Consider the following 24,706-nt stretch of genomic DNA (forward strand, 5'->3'; position numbering starts at 1 on the left):
CCAAACTGGTGGCATTGTTTGGTATGATAATACAGCAGGAGAGACCCCACAAACAGTTCTGGGACCTGCTTCTGCTGCCACACTACAGTAGATCTAGTACAGAATGATACGACCATGGTGACTTGTTGTCATGGGAACGTGGGGTAGGGAACACTGTGAGCCTAAACGCTAACACTAATCGTTCTCCGGCCTTTGATTGTTTGGCTTGTCTGCAGACTCTTCAAACAGGGGATTTTGGTTGGGTAACACAGAGCAGCAGAGAATCAGTATCAAAAACCAAAATGTTCACACACTCTTATCCAGAGGGACTTACACTAGCAATTAGGGTTAAGTTCCTTGCTCAAGGGCACATTGACAGATTTCTGACCTAGTCACCTCGGGGTTTTCAAATCAAATGTATTTGTCACATACACATTGTTAGCAGATGTTAATGCGAGTGTAGCGAAATGCTTGTGCTTCTAGTTCCGACAATGCAGTAATAAAAAATAAAAAATACTGCATAGTTTCCTAGGAACGCGAAGCGAGGCGGCCATTTATGTTACTGGCCCAACGTTCTTAACCAATCGCACGCACACACACACACACACACACACACACACGCACACACACACACACACACACACACACACACACACACACACACACACACACACACACACACACACACACACACACACACACACACACACACACACACACACACACACACACACACACACACACACACACACACACACACACACACACACACACACACACAAGGAAGGCTTTCTTGCAAGGCTGTGTCTGCTCAGAGATGCTAACTAGGGCGTTTCTTCTCACCTCTATTCTCTTCACCACTATACTCTCTAGGACAAGACCTTAAGTCTCATCTGTGCTGTTAAACTACAACACTGCACACGCATAGAGACGGAGTAAGTCCTTTTTATATTGTGTTATTTAGACAGTGTTTTCTTGGTTAGCACAATAAATATTACACTGTTATCGCAAAACAAAGATAACAACTTCTGTGAAGAACATATATGTTTTCTTTAACTAGGCAAGTCAGATTAAGAACAAACTCTTATTTACAATGACAGCAGGTTAACTGTCTTGTTCAGAGGAAGATCGACAGATTTTTACCTTGTCAGTTCTGGGATTTGATGTAGCAACGTTTTGGTTAGTGGCCCAACATTCTAACCTACTAGGCTACCTGCCGCCCCACCAGGCTACCTGTCGCCCCGGAGCGATTATGTCTTGATAAAAGTGAGTGGTTGTGTGTATTATTGAAGAATTAAGAGATTGGGTGATGATTCACTTAGCAACAGCTAGACGAGGGTTGATAAAAGAGAGTGGTTCGGCAGGACATTTGTTTAAAGGGTGACGGTGGGGTGAGGTGGGGGGGGGGGGGGGGGGGGGGTTAATAAGTATTTTCTCATTAGATGCTGTAGGGTTCTTGATTTTACTGGGTAGGAAAAACAGTCTGATCAAGGTCCATGGTGTGTCTATCAGGGGGAAAAGATAAGTTATCATGAATATCGAAGTCCCACTCAATGTCAAGACAAAAAAGGAGACACTGGTTGAAAAAGTACCTCAGTTGTGATACTTAAATAAAAGTAAAGATTCCTTAATAGATAAAAATGACTCAAGTAAAAGTTAAAGTCACCCAGTAAAATACTACTTGAGTAAAAGTTAAAGTCACCCAGTAAAATACTACTTGAGTAAAAGTTAAAGTCACCCAGTAAAATACTACTTGAGTAAAAGTTAAAGTCACCCAGTAAAATACTACTTGAGTAAAAGTTAAAGTCACCCAGTAAAATACTACTTGAGTAAAAGTTAAAGTCACCCAGTAAAATACTACTTGAGTAAAAGTTAAAGTCACCCAGTAAAATACTACTTGAGTAAAAGTTAAAGTCACCCAGTAAAATACTACTTGAGTAAAAGTTAAAGTCACCCAGTAAAATACTACTTGAGTAAAAGTTAAAGTCACCCAGTAAAATACTACTTGAGTAAAAGTTAAAGTCACCCAGTAAAATACTACTTGAGTAAAAGTTAAAGTCACCCAGTAAAATACTACTTGAGTAAAAGTTAAAGTCACCCAGTAAAATACTACTTGAGTAAAAGTTAAAGTCACCCAGTAAAATACTACTTGAGTAAAAGTTAAAGTCACCCAGTAAAATACTACTTGAGTAAAAGTTAAAGTCACCCAGTAAAATACTACTTGAGTAAAAGTTAAAGTCACCCAGTAAAATACTACTTGAGTAAAAGTTTGAGAATTATTTGGTTTTAAATACTGGAAAAAGTGTACTGAACGTCCATACTACTTGGGGCGGCAGGGTAGCTTAGTGGTTAGAGCGTAGGCCTAGTAACCGGAAGGTTGCAAGTTCATACCCCGAGCTGACAAGGTACAAATCTGTCATTCTGCCCCTGAACAGGCAGTTAACCCACTGTTCCTAGGCCGTCATTGAAAATAAGAATTTGTTCTTAACTGACTTGCCTAGTTAAATAAAGGTTAAAAAAAATACTTGAGTAAAAGCTATACATCATATTCCTAATATTAAGCAAATCAGACAGCATGATTTTCTTGTTTTTTTACATTTACAGACAGCCAGGGGCGCACTACAACACACCAAACGCAGTATTTGTGTTTAGTAAGTCCGCTAGACCAGATACAGTAGGGATGACAACCTGTTATGTTGATAGGTGTGTGAATTGGACCATATTTATTTTGTTTTGGGAGTCAGGGAAAATGTATGGGAGTAAAAAGCACATCTACATAGTAAAGTAAAGTACAGCTACTGATAAATAACTAGGCCCGACACATTTTCGTGACAATTTGTGATGCTCAAATTTTATTTATTTATAATTCACTGGAAATAGTTCAGAAACGTATGTTTCCCAAAAAACGTTGATTAACAATCGTTTATTATCATAGAAACGGAAACTCTGTTGAAGCTTGAGGCTGAAAAAAAGCATGAAACATACAGTAGAAACACACTTCCTCTTTCTTCCATCTGTCATATGAACCTCAACTGGTAAATACTCTGCTACACTTGCTCTTTCTCAAATACACACGTGTGTGTGTGTGTGTGTGTGTGTGTGTGTGTGTGTGTGTGTGTGTGTGTGTGTGTGTGTGTGTGTGTGTGTGTGTGTGTGTGTGTGTGTGTGTGTGTGTGTGTGTGTGTGTGTTTGTGTGTGGTAAGATGAGTCCTTCTCATGTCTGTTGTTGTGGTAGTGACCTCTCCAGTCAAACACACGTGTGTGTGTGTCTGTGTCTCTGTGTGTGTGTGCGTGTGTCTATTTGTGATTTCCTGTGCCCTCCCTAATCAGTTTATGAAAGTTTACCTGACAGTGAGTCAACAGTAAAACTTCCATTGCTTAGAGGATATAACTGTTGACAAGATATAACACAAATGGAATGTTCCATGTTGGCTTGGCTAGCTCTATGATCAACAGTACATGAAGGAACCGATGACTTACATCAACTTCACCCACACTTTATCCACACATGTCCTGCTCGCACAAGATCACTACCATGTCTACACATAATTAAACTTACTTTGGTTTCAATGCCAACGAGTTGGCCTACAGGCCCTAGGCTATGATTTAGTGGTGCAGTGTTGATGAGCTAGTTCAATGAGGTCAAACAAAAGTAGTTCCTCCTGACCTGTCCCTGTTAATGCACTAAATTTCTCACCAACACCTCTCACCGAATATTTAGAAGGAACATATGGATGAAGAGCTAGATTTGGAACGGAAACTATTCTCATTGTCTGGTGACCATGACTTGGTTGAGCTATACCTTTATGTTTTGGGTTGGTTACGCCTAAATGGCGGTGTACCTGGCGCAGACAAAACAAATGCAGTGGTTGCTTTCCGGGTGGTTTTCGATTTGTTTGGCGGCCGGGTATATCAACAGACCCTCTGCTACGTCAACCTGCGTTTATATATGCACCATGTACAGTACCAGTCAAAAGCTTGGACACACCTACTCATTGCAGGGTTTTTCTTTATTTTGACTATTTTCTACATTGTAGAATAACTATGAAATAACACATATGGAATCATGTAGTAATTGTTAAACAAATCAAAATATATTTTATATTTGAGATTCTTCAAAGTAGCCACCCTTTGCCTTGATGACAGCTTTGCACATTCTTAGCATTCTCTCAACCAGCTTCATAAGGAATGCTTTTTCAATGGTCTTGAAGGAGTTCCCACATATGCTGAGCACTTGTTGGCTGCTTTTCCTTCACCCTGTGGTTCAACTCATCCCAAACCATCTTAATTGGGTTGAGGTTGGGTGATTGTGGAGGCCAGGTCATCTGATGCAGCACTCCATCACTCTCCTTGGTCAAATAGCCATTACACAGTCTGGAGGTGTGTGTTGGGTCATTGTCCTGTTGAAAAACAAATGATAGTCCCACTAAGCGCAAACCAGATGGGATGGCATATCGCTGGTAGCCATGCTGGTTAAGTGTGCCTTGAATTCCACCGTTCAAATGTTCATTGCTCCTGTTTCTTGGCTCAAGTAAGTCTCTTCTTCTTATTGGTGTCCTTTAGTAGTGGTTTCTTTGCAGCAATTCGACAATGAAGGCCCGACTCACGCAGTCTCCTCTGAACAGTTGATGTTGAGATGTGTCTATTACTTGAACTCTGTGAAGCATTTATTTGGGCTGCAATCTGAGACGCAGTTAACTCTAATGAATTGATCCTCTACATCAGAGGTAACTCTGGGTTTTCCTTTCCTATGATAGTCCTCATGAGAGCCAGCTTCATCTTTGCGCCTGATGGTTTTTGAGACTGCACTTGAAGAAACTTTCAAGGTTCTTGAAATTGGGCTATCTTCTGTATACCACCCCTACCTTGTCACAGCACAACTGATTGTTTGTTTCAAACACATTAAGATGAAAATAAATTCTACAAATGAACTTTTAACAAGGCACACCTGTTAATTTAAATACATTCCAGGTGACTACCTCTTGAAGCTGGTTGAGAGAATGCCAAGAGTGGGCAAAACTGTCATCAAGGCAAAAGGTGGCTATTTGAAGAATCTCAAATATAAAATATATTTTGATTTGATTTGTTTAACATGTGTTTGGTTCCTACATGATCTCATGTGTTATTTCATAGTTTTGATGTCTTCACTATTATTCTACAATGTAGACAATAGTCAAAATAATGAAAAACCATGCAATGAGAAGGTGTGTCCATTGTCATTGTAAACAAACACTGTATAGCCTCATAACATGGTTAAAACTATACATTTTATATGATGGGTGTTCAGTCCTTGCATCCATACCTTTGTCTATTCATATGAGAGTGGTTACATTTCCCCATACCTCAGCTTTTTACCAAAACAGACATGGGGTGACACTTTTGTTATCGTTTCATCTGTGGATTTGCCCTTTAAACAGCTGCATATTATCAAGGTGTCAAAGTGTCACCAACAAAAGGTAAACAATCGGCCTATAGCAAATGCGAATATGGCATTCATTTTTCACATGTAAATAGCACTTTTCAGTAGTGCTCAAAACACGTCAGCCTAAATAACCAACCCATAAAGTAAAAATAAACATCCATATGTGGCCAGCTATGTGAACTTTAACACTGATTTATCCTGCAATAGATGTTTAATTGGTCAATATTTTTTTTGTCTTCTTCTAATGCCTCTTAAGGGGAAATTAATCTAAAAGTAACGGAATGTAATCAGATTAAATGACAGAGTTTGGGGTAATCCCCAAATTACGTTACTTATTAAAATTATGGACAGGTAACGGATTACATTTATAAAGTAACCCAACCCTGCCTGTTAGTGATGGCTAAAATACCTTTATAGGTGCATGTACATTGCACCAAGCGAAGTCCCATAAGACTGAGTCATAATTCACTACATTTTATAAACGCTTTCCTCCAGTGGTCCTTGCCTCTAACGTAGTCAACAGACATGGGCATTTAACATTGTAGCAGGCCGTTCATTACATGACGTCAATTGTACTCTGCAGCGACTTGACCAATGAGTTAAGAGACATTGTAAATGAGCTGAGGCGCTCATGTAGTAAGATCATTCTCGTTCAGCGGCAACCAGATAGGTATATTGCAGAACCTGGGTGATACGCACGACTGGGTTGAAAATTATTGAAGGAAACATTCGCTTTTTTTTATTGTCGGTACCATTGACCAAATCTTGATGGCTGTTTTGATCGCAAAATAAAACGTTTTGTTGCGACATTCACATGTGTTCTTTTTGACACGACAAGCGGATATTTTACACTTCCCCGGAGTCAGAGAGAAGACGAGGCGCTCAAAATGAAGTACAAAGTAAGTGACTGTTCACAAAGTCATTGAAATGAGATCTTCAGGAATTCACTGACATGGGTGTTGTAACGGATTTATTAAATTATTGTGTGATTATAAACTGGCAAAACACCAATATTTTATCTCCTTCAGACTAGACTTTATGTAGCCTAGGGCTATGTATTGGGGAAAAGTTAACTATTTTCACCACAAATAAAAACAAGAATGAACCTGAGTTAGTTTCAGTTTAGATTGTAACAATGTTGTAACAACAATGTTGTAGGCTAACCGCATTTGTGTAACAATGTTACCCAGGGAGACATTTAGCCCACCGCTGCCTTGGGATGTCAACGCGGGAAGAGGGTGTTCCGTGGTCTGTCAGTTCGTTCTTTGCCCTCCAGTCATAAACAGGGACATTACGATATTAATTACATTGGTTTAAAATATATATGTCCGGTTGCTTTCTCTGTGCGTAGGCTATGCGCTCTTCCAAAGTGGGCGAAGTGGGATTTAAAGTGCTGAAGTGATGCTCGAATCGCATGCGACGCTGAATACTAGCCTACATAAGAATGCTCTCCTCTACCGATGAATTCCCTCTCCTCTTCCCAATAATTCTCTTTCCTCTTCCCAATAATTCTCTCTCCTCTTCCCAATAATTCTCTCTCCTCAATAATTCTCTCTCCTCTTCCCAATAATTCTCTCTCCTCTTCCCAATAATTCTCTCTCCTCTTCCCATGGTTCGATGTATTTCGGAGTAATGAAATACTCATGCGTTGACAGTGAATGCTATACCTTCACGGGTAATAAATAATACACGATTGTATCGAATCAGGTTACTTAGTAGGAGGATATGTCGGCACAGTCATTCTGAGTTATCTCTCTGTATCCCCTTGCTGTCCGTTCGACCGTGGCTGTAGCTTTGTTTGGGCAATATATTTAGTTTACACTCCAGGTCTGACGAACAAACGAGACATTCAGTGAAGTTGATTTAACCCATTCTACTCTGTGGGTGTGAGTCCTAGCACTGACTGGCCTGTTGTAACAAGTAAACCTCTTTATACATAATTGTCTCTGTGACATAGCATATTCAGGGTTTTTTAAAAGCTGCTTAGATTGCATAATTGAATAGACTTCACTGTTCATGAGATATGTAAGGAAACAGAGATTGCTCAATCAGGGCCTGGCTATGCCTCAGCATCAGCATAAATTCCTGCCTTGGGGGCATGGAACTGTCTGTCTCTCAACTCCTAAGTCAAGGAAACCTGGCCTCTTATAGTTTCAGACCTTTCCGTCACCATTAACAAACTCTGTAAGGCATTGATTGGAGCTTATGAAAAGACCCCACTTCCTACTATGGTTTGAGGTTCAGTACTCTTCTCGATTGGAATGCTTTTGTCTACTTCACACTATCAAGGAAATGTAGGGCACTTGGCAAGAGAGCTGGTCATACGTTCTGGAACCGACTGATGGTGCTGTTTGGAATCCTCCAAAATACTGTACTTACTGAAATAACCACCTCTGTTGTTCTTTATTGGAGTCATGTGCTTGGGTCTGAAGTCTGTGTTATCCGACCATATTAGGAATGTCAGAGCTGGCTGTCATGCAAAGCTGTGATGTAGTTTTCTGGTGTTTCGGTAGTATTAAGGGCCAATGACTTCAGTGTTAAATTACCACAATGCTGTAATACTCGGCTTGGCCTTAATCTTTGGGAAAATAACCCACATCTAGATTAGTATTAGAAGACCCCTCATTAGTATTAGAAGTCCACTTCACACTTCTGGGTGCATGGCGCATGCAGGCTTTCCCTAAGGGAAAAGTGATTGCGGCGTCATGTGTGTTTCGTCATGCCTGTGTATTCAGCCTTATACTCCAGGGCTCTTTAGGGCTACAGGGTTTGTTATCAGGCCCTGTAGGGGTTGGATCGGTATATTCCTCTCTACTACTCTCTACTACTCCCCTCCTCTCTCCTCTCTCTACTACTTTCTATTACTCCACTCCTCTCTACTACTCTCTACTACTCCACTACTCTCTACTACTCTCTACTACTCCACTCCTCTCTCCTCTCTCTACTACTCTCTATTACTCCACTCCTCTCTACTACTCCACTCCTCTCTACTACTCTCTACTACTCCACTCCTCTAGTACACTCTAGTACTCTCTACTACTCCACTCCTCTCTACTACTCTCTACTACTCTACTCCTCTCTACTACTCCACTCCTCTCTCTACTACTCCTCTCCTCTCTCTACTACTCTCTACTACTTCACTCCTCTCTACTACTCTCTACTACTTCACTCCTCTCTACTACTCTCTACTACTCCACTCCTCTCTACTACTTTCTACAACTCTCTATTACTCCACTCCTCTCTACTGCTCCACTCCTCTCTCTACTACTCCACTCCTTTCTCTACTACTCTCTACTACTCCACTCCACTGTCTACTACTCTCTACTACTCCACTCCTCTCTCTACTACTCCACTCCTCTCTCTACTACTCCACTCCTTTCTCTACTACTCTCTAATACTCTCTACTTCTCCACTCCACTCTCTACTACTCCACTCCTTTCTCTACTACTCTCTACTACGCCACTCCACTCCCTACTACTCCACTCCTCTCTCTACTACTCCACTCTTCTCTCTACTACTCAACTCCTCTCTCTACTACTCCACTCTTTTCTCTACTACTCTCTACTACTCCACTCCTTTCTCTACTACTCTCTACTACCCCACTCCTCTCTCAACTACTCCACTCCTCTCTCTACTACTCCACTCCTTTCTCTACTGCTCTCTACTACTCCACTCCTCTCTCTACTACTCCACTCCTTTCTCTACTACTCTCTAATAGTCTCTACTACTCCACTCTCTACTACTCCACTCCTTTCTCTACTACTCTCTTCTACTCCACTCCTCTCTCTACTACTCCACTCTTCTCTCAACTACTCCACTCCTCTCTCTACTACTCCACTCCTCTCTCTACTACTCCACCCCTCTCTCTACTACTCCACCCCTCTCTCTACTACTCCACTCTTCTCTCTACTACTCCACTCCTTTCTCTAGTACTCTACTGCTCCACCCCTCTCTCTACAACTGCACCCCTCTCTCTACTACTCCACTCTTCTCTCTACTAATCCACTCCTTTCTCTAGTACTCTACTGCTCCACTCCTCTCTTTACTACTCCTCTTCTCTCTCCACTACTCTCTACTACTCTCTACTCTGCCACGTTTGTCTGAGAGGGCTTAGCAATAGCACAGACACCACCACACCATTCAATCTGTGATAACCTATCTTTATTATGCAACGGAACAAAGAAAGGGAAGGTTGGATGTATGCTAGGCTGGGATAGGTCAGGCAGTCAGGGACCTGACCTCTGGTTACACTTCACAGGATGAGTCCCAAATGCCACCCTATGTAGAGCACTACTTTTTACCAGGGTCCATTAGCCTGTGGTCAAAAGTAGTCCACTATATAGATTAAATGACACACTAATAGCTATCTTCTGTCTGTTCCTGAGTCAGCCATTCTGGTTGACAGTTTACAGCCTTTATCTTCTGACATAGCCCAGTTTAATCCAGTTAAATATTGACAGGAAGTTTTCTGTCCCTTCTATCAGATGCTCTTCCTCTCACTGGAGGTAAATTATTCATAGCGCTGAAGTGTTAAGAATTAAATTCCTCCTGGATTGTTTATGTTTTGCCCTGGGAACACTGAATGCGTACCAAATGACAAACTATTCCCTATTCCTATATAGTCCACAACTTTTCTCAAACCACCCGGGTCAGATGAAATGGACTCGCTGGCTGCCTGCCGGACTGTCTGGGGTTCACAGATTCATAACACTGGACTGTCTGGGGTTCACAGATTCATAACACTGGACTGTCTGGGGTTCACAGATTCATAACACCGGACTGGCTGTGGTTCACAGATTCATAACACTGGACTGTCTGGGGTTCACAGATTCATAACACTGGACTGTCTGGGGTTCACAGATTTATAACACTGGACTGTCTGGGGTTCACAGATTCATAACACTGAAACAGGGAGGAGGGAGGGAGAGGGAGGGAAAGGGAGAGGGAGATGGAGAGGGAAAGAGAGAGGGAGAGAGATATGGAGAGAAAGAAAGAGAGGGAGAGAGAGAGAGAGAGCAAAGGGGGGGGCGAGGGGGGGGGGAGAGAGAATATCCTGGAGGAGAATATAAAAGACAGCAGAGGGATAGACAGATAGGTCATAAGGGGTCATACACTACTCATAAAACAAATGTAGAACTTTTATTATTCAGGAACATATCGTCACATACCACCAGACCATCAAGAAATGAGAAAAATATTGTGATGTGTATATTTTGGTCATAATGGCTCAGTCCTACATACCCATAGTAGTCCAACATCCACCCCCTTTAAGCTGGTTCTTTTGAGACTAACAGTACATAAACCGTACAGTACACAAACCGTACAGTACATAAACCGTACAGTACATAAACCGTACAGTACACAAACCGTACAGTACACAAACCGGACAGTACATCAACCGTACAGTACACAAACCGGACAGTACATAAACCGTACAGTACATAAACAAACCGTACAGTACACAAACCGTACAGTACATAAACCATACAGTACATAAACCGTACAGTACACAAACCGTACAGTACATAAACCGTACAGTACATAAACCATACAGTACACAAACCGTACAGTACATAAACCATACAGTACATAAACCATACAGTACATAAACCGTACATAAACAAACCGTACAGTACACAAACCGTACAGTACACAAACCGTACAGTACACAAACCGTACAGTACATAAACCGTACAGTACACAAACCGTACAGTACATAAACCATACAGTACATAAACAAACCGTACAGTACATAAACCGGACAGTACATAAACCGTACAGTACATAAACCGTACAGTACATAAACAAACCGTACAGTACATAAACAAACCGTACAGTACACAAACCGGACAGTACATAAACCGTACAGTACATAAACAAACCGTACAGTACATAAACAAACCGTACAGTACATAAACCGTACAGTACATAAACCGTACAGTACACAAACCGTACAGTACACAAACTGTACAGTACACAAACCGTACAGTACATAAACCATACAGTACATAAACCATACAGTACATAAACCGTACATAAACAAACCGTACAGTACACAAACCGTACAGTACACAAACCGTACAGTACATAAACCGTACAGTACACAAACCGTACAGTACACAAACCGTACAGTACATAAACCGCGGTAGAAATAGCTCCACCACCACAGTGAAGACTGATTAGGTGAACCGAACTTCTTCTGGGGTGTGTTTTCTCTCTTTCTTCTTCTGGGGTGTGTTTTCTCTCTTCCTTCTTCTGGGGTGTGTTTTCTCTCTTTCTTCTTCTGGGGTGTGTTTTCTCTCTTTCTTCTTCTGGGGTGTGTTTTCTCTCTTCTTCTTCTGGGGTGTGTTTTCTCTCTTTCTTCTTCTGGGGTGTGTTTTCTCTCCTTCTTCTGGGGTGTGTTTTCTCTCTTCTTCTTCTGGGGTCTGTTTTCTCTCTTCTTCTGGGGTGTGTTTTCTCTCTTCTTCTTCTGAGGTGTGTTTTCTCTCTTTCTTCTTCTGGGGTGTGTTTTCTCTCTTTCTTCTTCTGGGGTGTGTTTTCTCTCTTCTTCTTCTGGGGTGTGTTTTCTCTCTTCCTTCTTCTGGGGTGTGTTTTCTCTCTTTCTTCTTCGGGGGTGTGTTTTCTCTCTTTCTTCTTCTGGGGTGTGTTTTCTCTCTTTCTTCTTCTGGGGTGTGTTTTCTCTCTTCTTCTTCTGGGGTGTGTTTTCTCTCTTCTTCTTCTGGGGTGTGTTTTCTCTCTTCTTCTTCTGGGGTGTGTTTTCTCTCTTCTTCTTCTGGGGTGTGTTTTCTCTCCTTCTTCTGGGGTGTGTTTTCTCTCTTCTTCTTCTGGGGTGTGTTTTCTCTCCTTCTTCTGGGGTGTGTTTTCTCTCCTTCTTCTTCTGGGGTGTGTTTTCTCTCCTTCTTCTGGGGTGTGTTTTCTCTCTTTCTTCTTCTGGGGTGTGTTTTCTCTCTTTCTTCTTCTGGGGTGTGTTTTCTCTCTTTCTTCTTCTGGGGTGTGTTTTCTCTCTTCTTCTTCTGGGGTGTGTTTTCTCTCTTCCTTCTTCTGGGGTGTGTTTTCTCTCTTTCTTCTTCTGGGGCTGTGTTTTCTCTCTTTCTTCTTCTGGGGTGTGTTTTCTCTCTTTCTTCTTCTGGGGTGTGTTTTCTCTCTTCTTCTTCTGGGGTGTGTTTTCTCTCTTCTTCTTCTGGGGTGTGTTTTCTCTCTTCTTCTTCTGGGGTGTGTTTTCTCTCTTCTTCTTCTGGGGTGTGTTTTCTCTCTTCTTCTTCTGGGGTGTGTTTTCTCTCCTTCTTCTGGGGTGTGTTTTCTCTCTTCTTCTTCTGGGGTGTGTTTTCTCTCCGTCTTCTGGGGTGTGTTTTCTCTCTTTCTTCTTCTGGGGTGTGTTTTCTCTCCTTCTTCTGGGGTGTGTTTTCTCTCCTTCTTCTGGGGTGTGTTTTCTCTCCTTCTTCTGGGGTGTGTTTTCTCTCTTCTTCTTCTGGGGTGTGTTTTCTCTCTTCTTCTTCTGGGGTGTGTTTTCTCTCTTTCTTCTTCTGGGGTGTGTTTTCTCTCTTTCTTCTTCTGGGGTGTGTTTTCTCTCTTTCTTCTTCTGGGGTGTGTTTTCTCTCTTTCTTGCGGGCTCAGGTGCCAGGCAGCGGTCCAAAGAGAATGGGGGTGGAGGAGAGAGTGAAGACATTGTTCTGCAAGCCAGTGATTGAGGACAGAGGAGGGGGGGGGTTCTAATACTGAAGGAGAAAGAAACTGAAAGAAATAGGAAGTGGGGTAGGCGGAGCGAGGGGAAATAGAGCTGGGTGTGTGAGGTGGGGGTGGGGTGGTTGGGTCCAGGAGCTCCCCATGACTAAAACCCTCCTGGAGGAATGTGTATGGAGAGGTTAGTCAGAAGATGCACTTGATTGTTTCAAGGTTTCCCCTTCTCATTGGCTATGAGAGTTTACCCCAGCTAGGGGGCCCACCAAGAGTTCACAGTCTTTTCTGTGTGTGTGTGTGTGTGTGTGTGTGTGTGTGTGTGTGTGTGTGTGTGTGTGTGTGTGTGTGTGTGTGTGTGTGTGTGTGTGTGTGTGTGTGTGTGTGTGTGTGTGTGTGTGTGGCATTGCTCAGAAAGAGCACTTCTCCGTGCAGGCATTTGTATTCTCCAGGAGAAGAACAGGGTTGATTCATGGAGCAGATTTCAGCCATCGTTGAACTATACAATCCTCTCCTTTGTTGCAAGGCCTTTCTCCCACAAATCAACCTTTTACTGAGGGAGCTTGTACCCGTGTAATTACAAAGACATTGTTATGCAGGTACATTGGTATGACACGACCATTGCATCTCAATGTTCTTACTTTCAATATCAAATCATTCTTAGTCCTTTCAATATAAAACCCCACAAAACAGACTCGCTACGTTGTTTTCATAAGGTGGTGAAAAGTTTGGGAGACATTTTAGAGTGTAGTTTGCTTGTACGCTTGCATAAGTGTTTGTGTGTGTGTGTGTGTACTCAGTTTCTCACACCTCTCTGGAGATATTTCTGAATTCTCCCTCTTGTTGCCCCCACTTCACCCCCCCCCCCCCCCGTCAACAAAAATGTTCCACTGAGAGCAGCGTGAAGAGCACATTCCCCTGCTATGAATGAACAAAGGTTCCACACCCCCTGCTGTGCCATTGCACTGTGGGCCGAGCATTACCATGTGGGGAGAGGCAGAATGCATTATGGGCCGCGGCGCCTGAGAGTTCTCTGCCTTACATCAATAACAATACAAAACCAATAATTTCCATGTTTAACCTTAGGGGGAAATCAATCAAACTGATCCTAGATCACTCTGAGATGGTTGTGAATATGGGCCTGGGTCAAAAGTTGTTCACTGTCTAGGGAATAGGGTGCCATTTGGGATTCCGTCCTGATGTCAAACTAAAAGAACCTTGACAGCTGAGAACATGGTGATCCAGCCAAGAAGTCCCCATGCTGCTAAGGCATTCTCAAGCTCAGCTTTCACAACAAATTGCCTTGTATGCAAGCAGCTACTGTGCGTTTAGTGCCTGGGAGAGTCAGTGTGGGTGTCTGTGTTAGAGTGAGTAAATAGCAGTGTCTACGTTAGTTGCTATTTTGTAAGCTGGCAAATATCTTGTTTTATAATGTCACTCGTTGTGGAGTAAATACTCTTCTTTTTTTCCCCCAAAGTGGTCCGTTTATGAATTAAAGATACTAAGATGGAGGACGTTTTATATTTTTGTTTTCGGGCAGAACCTCTTTGTGGAGCGTGAAATTGAGAGGACAGTGTGAAGCGAACCTGGTGTGTTTCTATGTAAAGCCATGAAATGTGTTCCTGTAGAGATACCGTAAACACATCGTACATCTCGGCCAATAGCTTTGACGGATTATGTCCCCAAGGGTTACTATGTTACACCCCCCCCCCCTTGGCATCTTTTACGCCCCTTATTCCTCTTAATAGAACCCCCTTCTTCCCCCAGAGCTGAGACCTCTTTATCTTTGATCCCATGAATACCGTTACATTAGTTGAGAGTCAAAAGTCTTCTGGCCTGGCTTTTAGGTATGTCAAGGACTGTATTACACAATACACTACTATACTGAGCCCTTTTGGAGAAGGCTATTCAATACTATACTGAGCCCTTTTGGAGAAGGCTATTCTATACACTACTATACTGAGCCCTTTTGGAGAAGGCTATTCTATACACTACTATACTGAGCCCTTTTGGAGAAGGCTATTCAATACACTACTATACTGAGCCCTTTTGGAGAAGGCTATTCAATACACTACTATACTGAGCCCTTTTGGAGAAGGCTATTCAATACACTACTATACTGAGCCCTTTTGGAGAAGGCTATTCAATATACTACTATACTGAGCCCTTTTGGAGAAGGCTATTCAATACTATACTGAGCCCTTTTGGAGAAGGCTATTCAATACTATACTGAGCCCTTTTGGAGAAGGCTATTCAATACTATACTGAGCCCTTTTGGAGAAGGCTATTCTATACACTACTATACTGAGCCCTTTTGGAGAAGGCTATTCTATACACTACTATACTGAGCCCTTTTGGAGAAGGCTATTCAATACTATACTGAGCCCTTTTGGAGAAGGCTATTCAATACTATACTGAGCCCTTTTGGAGAAGGCTATTCAATACTATACTGAGCCCTTTTGGAGAAGGCTATTCAATATACTACTATACTGAGCCCTTTTGGAGAAGGCTATTCTATACACTACTATACTGAGCCCTTTTGGAGAAGGCTATTCTATACACTACTATACTGAGCCCTTTTGGAGAAGGCTATTCAATATACTACTATACTGAGCCCTTTTGGAGAAGGCTATTCTATACACTACTATACTGAGCCCTTTTGGAGAAGGCTATTCAATACACTACTATACTGAGCCCTTTTGGAGAAGGCTATTCAATACTATACTGAGCCCTTTTGGAGAAGGCTATTCAATACACTACTATACTGAGCCCTTTTGGAGAAGGCTATTCAATATACTACTATACTGAGCCCTTTTGGAGAAGGCTATTCAATATACTACTATACTGAGCCCTTTTGGAGAAGGCTATTCAATACACTACTATACTGAGCCCTTTTGGAGAAGGCTATTCAATACTATACTGAGCCCTTTTGGAGAAGGCTATTCAATATACTACTATACTGAGCCCTTTTGGAGAAGGCTATTCAATACTATACTGAGCCCTTTTGGAGAAGGCTATTCAATATACTACTATACTGAGCCCTTTTGGAGAAGGCTATTCAATACTATACTGAGCCCTTTTGGAGAAGGCTATTCAATATACTACTATACTGAGCCCTTTTGGAGAAGGCTATTCAATATACTACTATACTCAAATCAAATCAAATTTATTTATATAGCCCTTCGTACATCAGCTGATATCTCAAAGTGCTGTACAGAAACCCAGCCTAAAACCCCAAACAGCAAGCAATGCAGGTGGAGAAGCACGGTGGCTAGGAAAAACTCCCTAGAAAGGCCAATACCTAGGAAGAAACCTAGAGAGGAACCAGGCTATGTGGGGTGGCCAGTCCTCTTCTGGCTGTGCCGGGTGGAGATTATAACAGAACATGGTCAAGATGTTCAATGTTCATAAATGACCAGCATGGTCGAATAATAATAAGGCAGAACAGTTGAAACTAGAGCAGCAGCACAGTCAGGTGGAAGTTGAAACTGGAGCAGCAGCATGGCCAGGTAGACTGGGGACAGCAAGGAGTCATCATGTCAGGTAGTCCTGGGGCATGGTCCTAGGGCTCAGGTCAGTTGAAACTGGAACAGCAGCATGGCCAGGTGGACTGGGGACAGCAAGGAGTCATCATGTCAGGTAGTCCTGGGGCATGGTCCTAGGGCTCAGGTCCTCCGAGAGAGAGAAAGAAAGAGAGAAGGAGAGAATTAGAGAACGCACACTTAGATTCACACAGGACACCGAATAGGACAGGAGAAGTACTCCAGATATAACAAACTGACCCCAGCCCCCCGACACATAAACTACTGCAGCATAAATACTGGAGGCTGAGACAGGAGGGGTCAGGAGACACTGTGGCCCCATCCGAGGACACCCCCGGACAGGGCCAAACAGGAAGGATATAACCCCACCCACTTTGCCAAAGCACAGCCCCCACACCACTAGAGGGATATCTTCAACCACCAACCTACCATCCTGAGACAAGGCTGAGTATAGCCCACAAAGATATACTGAGCCCTTTTGGAGAAGGCTATTCAATACACTACTATACTGAGCCCTTTTGGAGAAGGCTATTCAATATACTACTATACTGAGCCCTTTTGGAGAAGGCTATTCAATACACTACTATACTGAGCCCTTTTGGAGAAGGCTATTCAATACACTACTATACTGAGCCCTTTTGGAGAAGGCTATTCAATATACTACTATACTGAGCCCTTTTGGAGAAGGCTATTCAATACTATACTATACTGAGCCCTTTTGGAGAAGGCTATTCTATACACTACTATACTGAGCCCTTTTGGAGAAGGCTATTCAATACTATACTGAGCCCTTTTGGAGAAGGCTATTCAATACACTACTATACTGAGCCCTTTTGGAGAAGGCTATTCAATACACTACTATACTGAGCCCTTTTAGAGAAGGCTATTCAATACACAATTCAAATAATATACCCGTGTGTAGCTATGTTATCTGTGTTATTTTCTGTGGTAGAGGGTGTCAGTTGTCTACGTGGCCAGACAGAGATAAAACAGGCTAGAGTCTGAGTGTGTAAACAGGAACTGCTTCAGGCTAAGGAGGAATGGGGTGGAAATGGAGAGGAGAGAGGTGGACATCATGTCATCAATGTGACAATAAAACTAACAAACTGAGGGCTGACCCAAGGGTGTGGAAGACATTTGTTTTACGTAATGGGCTTGGAGACGGTCAGACTGTACTCTGTGAATGGGGTCAATGAAGATCTTTAGATGTTGCGCTATCTGACATTCTGACCTGCCCACAATTTAAAGCTTTCATCTAGACTTTTACTGCTAGTCTTCGTTGAAAGTTGGTTTGGTGGAAGTTGGTGAGGGTGGAATACCTAACCAACACAGTAGACATGGGTACATCCACAAGAGAGGAGAGTCTCAAATGGGAAGGGTTCTATCAACAATATTAGATTTGACATTTGATATGTGAAACGATCACATGTAAGACTGAAATCGATGACACCTACGTCTGTTCTGAAACCCAATACACAGGGTGGAAGGTACGGGGCTGTATCGACTGAGGACATCAGTTTGGTGCTAGCCTACATCTTGTCCAAATGTCAAGGTGAAGCTTAGCGCGCGTGTGTGGTTTGTACCAACATGCATTGCAGTTAGACACTACATTGCATATCATATCCTGTTGAAGTTACAGTTGCCATGGTGTCACTGTTTACTGGAAGATTTTGGTGATACTATCAATGTGTCCCTGTGTGTAGCGGAATATAGTGAATCATAGATGAGAGGAGGAAGGTGGGTGACAACGAGCTACTCTTATATTTATATACTATTTCCCCTATATAGGTCGTTCACAATAAAACCTCACAAAAGCATTCAATTTGGCTGCTGGGGAGCAAGGAGACCCCCAGCTCTGCTAAAACTATTGACAACTATGTGCCGTTTTCAAGGGATTGTTAAATAAATGTTCAAACTAATTTGGTTTAAATATCATCTCTTGAAGCGCATCGTGAGAACTACACCGTTCCTATTATTCCACATTTCGCTCTGTCATCAGAGTTGTACAGCAACCAGTAAACATCAATTGATCATGTATTTGTGAGGGTAGCCAGATCCATTTGGCATGTCGCTAGCTAGCACAGCAAAAAACAACAACAAAACGTGTTATTTCACTTCCTTCATCAGAGATGACTTTTGGAAAGAGCTTGACATCGTCCTGGTAAAGTTGTCAGTCGAACTAGTGTCACTACTGCAGATGGAAAGCAAACCAAACAATATCTGGATACACAGCCATCTGGTTTATTCCCTGAAAGCTTGTTATCCAGCTTTATTGACATGATCTGTTATTAGGCTACCCTCACGCATTTGAAATTACATGATCAATTGATGTTAAGCCTACTGATCATGAGAAGTATGCCGTTAGGCCTTGCCTGCTTGCTGTAGGCCTATAACTCTGATGACAGAGCTAAATGTACGTTGTTATTTTGTATGGAATAGTCTGACATTTGTAGTTCTGACTCTGCTCTTCAAGAGGTTATGAATCCCTTGAAAACGGTACGCAGTTGTCAATGGTTTTAGCGACGTTGCGGGTCTCCATGCCCCTCCAGAAGGCAAATAGAACGATCTGGATCTTACTGTGGTCTTTTATTGATAACGACTTGTACACAAAATGTATTTAGAGAGCCATCTTTACCACAGTTTGGCTATTGGTTAATCCGTTTCACTTCTGCTTTCCAGCAGGATACTAGAATGTGATCAAAATGACTATTGACTTGAGTTTGTCAGTGATGTTAGCATGGATGTCAGCATGGAGTGTGTTATTATGGACTATCTAAATACTGGCTGTACTGTAGTCTGTAGCTGGACTGTAGTGTTGATTTACTACTGTACTGTAGTCTGTAGCTGGACTGTAGTGTTGATTTACTACTGTACTGTAGTCTGTAGCTGGACTGTAGTGTTGATTTACTACTGTACTGTAGTCTGGAGCTGGACTGCAGTGTTGATTTACTACTGTACTGTAGTCTGTAGCTGGACTGTAGTGTTGATTTACTACTGTACTGTAGTCTGTAGCTGGACTGTAGTGTTGATTTACTACTGTACTGTAGTCTGGAGCTGGACTGTAGTGTTGATTTACTACTGTACTGTAGTCTGTAGCTGGACTGTAGTGTTGATTTACTACTGTACTGTAGTCTGTAGCTGGACTACAGCATTGATTTACTACTGTAGTCTGTATACACATGGCATCATAAACTGCAAGGGGATAGAACATGTGGCATGCTATGATAGATTGTTGCTAATGCCTCCTTACAGACTGGTACTAGGCTACTTTAGACATGGAAAAGTAGACGTTGTGACGTGGTATAGGCCTTACTGGCATTGGGAGAATTGGAGAAACTCAGGACATGGGGTTTCACCCGGTCTGTAATTATGTTATTACATTCACATTGGCCAGCATTTAAAAGGCCTTAGTAATCAGAGGATCGGCAGCAATCTCTAGGCTAGATCCACATTAAGAAATGTACCCTGAGCTCTGATCTTTCTTCAGCCCCACAAGCCTGTTCTACCCAGAACCCTTCACACGGCCAATTAATTTGCGCTGCCTCCCATTTGGCACCCATATATACTACAAAAGTAGTGCACTATATAGGGAATAGGTTGCCATTTGGCTGTGATGCTCAGCAACACTCAGAGGAACAGAACAGCCTCAGCTTTAGCAGGCTAGCAGCACACAGGGTAACATAACAGAACTGCCTTAGCTTTAGCAGGCAAGCAGCACACAGGGTAACAGAACAGAACTGCCTTAGCTTTAGCAGGCTAGCAGCACACAGGGTAACATAACAGAACTGCCTTAGCTTTAGCAGGCAAGCAGCACACAGGGCAACAGAACAGAACTGCCTTAGCTTTAGCAGGCTAGCAGCACTCAGAAGAACATAATAAAACAGCCTCAGCATGAGGCTATACTCAGAGGAACATAACAGAATAGCCTCAGCATGAGGCTACACCCAGAGGAAAAGAACAGAACACTCAGAGGAACAGAACACCCAGAGGAACAAAACACCCAGAGGAGCAGAACAGAACACCCAGAGGAACAGAACAGAACACTCAGAGGAACAGAACACCCAGAGGAACAGAACAGAACACTCAGAGGAACAGAGCATAACATTCAGAGGACAGAACAGAACACTCAGAGGAACAGAACAGAACACTCAGAGGAACAGAACAGAACACTCAGGGGAACAGAACACCCAGAGGAACAGAACACTCAGAGGAACATAACAGAACACTCAGAGGAACAGAACAGAGGAACAGAACACTCAGAGGAACAGAACACTCAGAGGAACATAACAGAACACTCAGAGGAGCAGAACAGAGGAACAGAACACTCAGAGGAACAGAACACTCAGAAGAACAGAACAGAGGAACAAAACACTCAGAGGAACAGAACACACAGAGGAACAGAACACTCAGAGGAACAGAGCAGAACAGAGGAACAGAACAGAACAGAGGAACAGGACACTCAGAGGAACAGAACAGAACAGAACAGAGGAACATAACACTCAGAGGAACAGAACAGAGGAACAGAACACTCAGAGGAACAGAACAGAGGAACAGAACACTCAGAGGAACAGAACAGAATAGAGGAACAGAACACTCAGATGAACAGAACAGAGGAACAGAAGAGAACACTCAGAGGAACAGAACAGAACACTCAGAGGAACAGAACAGAACAGAGGAACAGAACAGAACACTCAGAGGAACAGAACACTCAGAGGAACAGAACACTCAGAGGAACAGAACGGAGCAGAGAAACAGAACGGAACACTCAGAGGAACAGAACACTCAGAGGAACAGAATAGAGGAACAGAACACTCAGAGGAACAGAACAGAACAGAGGAACAGAACACTCAGAGGAACAGAACACTCAGAGGAACAGAACACTCAGAGGAACAGAACAGAACAGTGGAATAGAACAGAACAGAGGAACAGAACACTCAGAGGAACAGAACAGAACAGAGGAACAGAACACTCAGAGGAACAGAACAGAGGAACAGAACAGAACAGAACAGAGGAACAGAACACTCAGAGGAACAGAACAGAGGAACAGAACACTCAGAGGAACAGAACAGAGGAACAGAACACTCAGAGGAACAGAGCAGAGGAACAGAACAGAATAGAGGAACAGAACACTCAGATGAACAGAACAGAGGAACAGAAGAGAACACTCAGAGGAACAGAACAGAACACTCAGAGGAACAGAACAGAACAGAGGAACAGAACAGAACACTCAGAGGAACAGAACACTCAGAGGAACAGAACACTCAGAGGAACAGAACGGAACAGAGAAACAGAACGGAACACTCAGAGGAACAGAACACTCAGAGGAACAGAACAGAGGAACAGAACACTCAGAGGAACAGAACACTCAGAGGAACAGAACACTCAGAGGAACAGAACACTCAGAGGAACAGAACAGAACAGAGGAACAGAACACTCAGAGGAACAGAACAGAGGAACAGAACAGAACAGAACAGAGGAACATAACACTCAGAGGAACAGAACAGAGGAACAGAACACTCAGAGGAACAGAACACTCAGAGGAACAGAACACTCAGAGGAACAGAACGGAACAGAGAAACAGAACGGAACACTCAGAGGAACAGAACACTCAGAGGAACAGAACAGAGGAACAGAACACTCAGAGGAACAGAACAGAACAGAGGAACAGAACACTCAGAGGAACAGAACACTCAGAGGAACAGAACACTCAGAGGAACAGAACAGAACAGTGGAATAGAACAGAACAGAGGAACAGAACACTCAGAGGAACAGAACAGTACAGAGGAACAGAACACTCAGAGGAACAGAACAGAGGAACAGAACAGAACAGAACAGAGGAACAGAACACTCAGAGGAACAGGCCGTTCAAAGTCGTCAGGTTCTCATTTCCGCCATCATTACTATAATTATTTTCTATATTTACCTACAGTATGGTGAAATGAGGCCAAATGAGATGTGCTGGTTCACCCTTTCTTATGCAGTATGCACCACCATCACCCCCGGGGCAGGTGTTAAAGATGGGCTGGCCCTAATTTTCAAACCAGCCCATTGCCGGGGTACCACATCTGCAGGGGGGGGGGGGGGCTTGGGAGCGGTTTAAATCCTTGTCTCCTTAATTGCAGCTAGGGCTACTACTCTCTCCCGTTGCCTAGGGACATATTGGCTGAAGCAGAGGGGGAATTTGGACTGTCGTATTTGTGAGCTCATTTACCCAAAGCACCTTCATTATGCTGATGTGTACTCTGGAGGCAGAGCCAAAGCCACCCAGTGAGCCCTTCCTGAATACTGACTGACTTGGAGCTGGGAGGGAAGGTGGGGCCCCATTCCGTGGTAACATTACGTAAAGGCTTTTTATTTTCAGGTTGGTCAGCAACTAAGCATATGTGTTCCCCCAAACAAATGAGTGAACTGTTATTTGTGCTTCGGCGAGACCCTGTTGATACCCCTGTTGATACCCCTGTTGATATAGAAGTGTCTGAGTCATGAAACTCCCCAGAGTGGGTGGAGGGGTGGTAGGTCTAAGTTAAGGGAATGAACGGGGGTAAACAGCTGGATATAAATGTATGTGTTCCAGCCTCCAGGTGTGGGTCTGGACAGTTCAACGCTGCACTATTCCACACTCCCAATGACAACAGCATATGAGACCAAAGACTATATATCACTAGCCAGACGTATCCCAGCCGTGGACAGAGAGACGTGAGACACATCTCCAACTAGGTCATGTGTGAATCAGAGTTTTCTTTCTCTTCAATCATTAGCCTACGTGTCTGGAGACACACAAACTGTTTATGTGTTCAATTCTTATCTTAAAACTATTGTCTAAGTACTGGTGCTAGATTGTACTCCATGTTATCAGTTTGTGATGAAGATATCTACCAAGCCACAGACACAGTGAGTCAACATACTGAAGAATGTTTTGTTGTAGATACCTGGAAGGGAATCCTGGGTGGATCATTACCACTGTCTCCCTGTATAATCATGCCATTACTGATGTTAGGTAAGAGAAGGACTAGAAAACCCCCTCTCTGTTTAGGGACGTCAGTAGTTACGTAGTAGCTAGCTGGCAGCCTGGCTAGCTGGCTTTAGCCTAGATTAAAACATAGCACGCTAGCTAGCCTTTTTTAGCTTCCCACATCTCCATGTGAAATAATTAGATATAGAATTAAATAATATGCTCTCTTTACTTGCTTTTGTGTAACCTACAATGTTATCCCAGTTAATATGGGGTGGCAGGGTAGCCTAGTGGTTAGAGAGTTGGACTAGTAACTGAAAGGTTGCAAGTTCAAATCCCCGAGCTGACAAGATACAAATCTATCATTCTGCCCCTGAACAGACAGTTGACCCACTGTTCCTAGGCCGTCATTGAAAATAAGAATTTGCTCTTAACTGACGTGCCTGGTTAAATAAAGGTTATAATAATAATAATAAATATGCTGCTTGAATGTATTCCCTCCCAAACCAGAATGCCATAGAAAAGGTACACATCTCACCACTGTTTTTACCAGTTGCCTGGAATCACTAGTTATTATAAATGTTTTAAACAGTCGCTGAGATTGTAATTGCTTATAGGCTACTTTGATGCATAACCTATAGATCAAATCAAGGATCCAGAAAGACCCTTCCCTAGTCAGGGACGTTGGGTAACAGAAGGACCATGAAGACCCTTCCCTAGTCAGGGACGTTGGGTAACAGAAGGACCATGAAGACCCTTCCCTGGTCAGGGATGTTGGGTAACAGAAGGACCATACAGACCCTTCCCTGGTCAGGGACGTTGGGTAACAGAAGGACCATACAGACCCTTCCCTGGTCAGGGATGTTGGGTAACAGAAGGACCATACAGACCCTTCCCTGGTCAGGGACGAATGGATAACAGAAGGACCAGAAAGACCCTTCCCTGGTCAGGGATGTTGGGTAACAGAAGGACCATGAAGACCCTTCCCTGGTCAGGGACGTTGGGTAACAGAAGGACCACGAAGACCCTTCCCTGGTCAGGGACGTTGGGTAACAGAAGGACCATACAGACCCTTCCCTGGTCAGGGACGTTGGGTAACAGAAGGACCATAAAGACCCTTCCCTGGTCAGGGACGAA

The 24,706-nt window shown here is 43.0% G+C and overlaps 1 protein-coding gene across 2 annotated transcripts in view; it reads left to right on the forward strand.

Moving 5' to 3' along the window:
* The first annotated feature begins 841 nt into the window (after window positions 1–841).
* LOC109907146 (enhancer of filamentation 1) overlaps window positions 842–24,706 on the forward strand; it is a 63,167-nt gene continuing 39,302 nt past the window's right edge. Inside the window, exon 1 of one of the 2 annotated variants that reach the window (XM_020504937.2) lies at window positions 842–914. Coding sequence is in view for 1 of the 2 variants with exons in the window: in XM_031795068.1 (XP_031650928.1) it covers window positions 6,289–6,300 (12 nt within the window). In the remaining variant the exon portion in view is untranslated. Of the gene's footprint in view, window positions 915–5,981; window positions 6,301–24,706 lie in introns of those variants that run through there. The other variant, XM_031795068.1, reaches the window with a different exon arrangement.

Source organism: Oncorhynchus kisutch, linkage group LG17, assembly GCF_002021735.2.
Source record: "Oncorhynchus kisutch isolate 150728-3 linkage group LG17, Okis_V2, whole genome shotgun sequence".
NCBI lineage: Eukaryota > Metazoa > Chordata > Actinopteri > Salmoniformes > Salmonidae > Oncorhynchus > Oncorhynchus kisutch.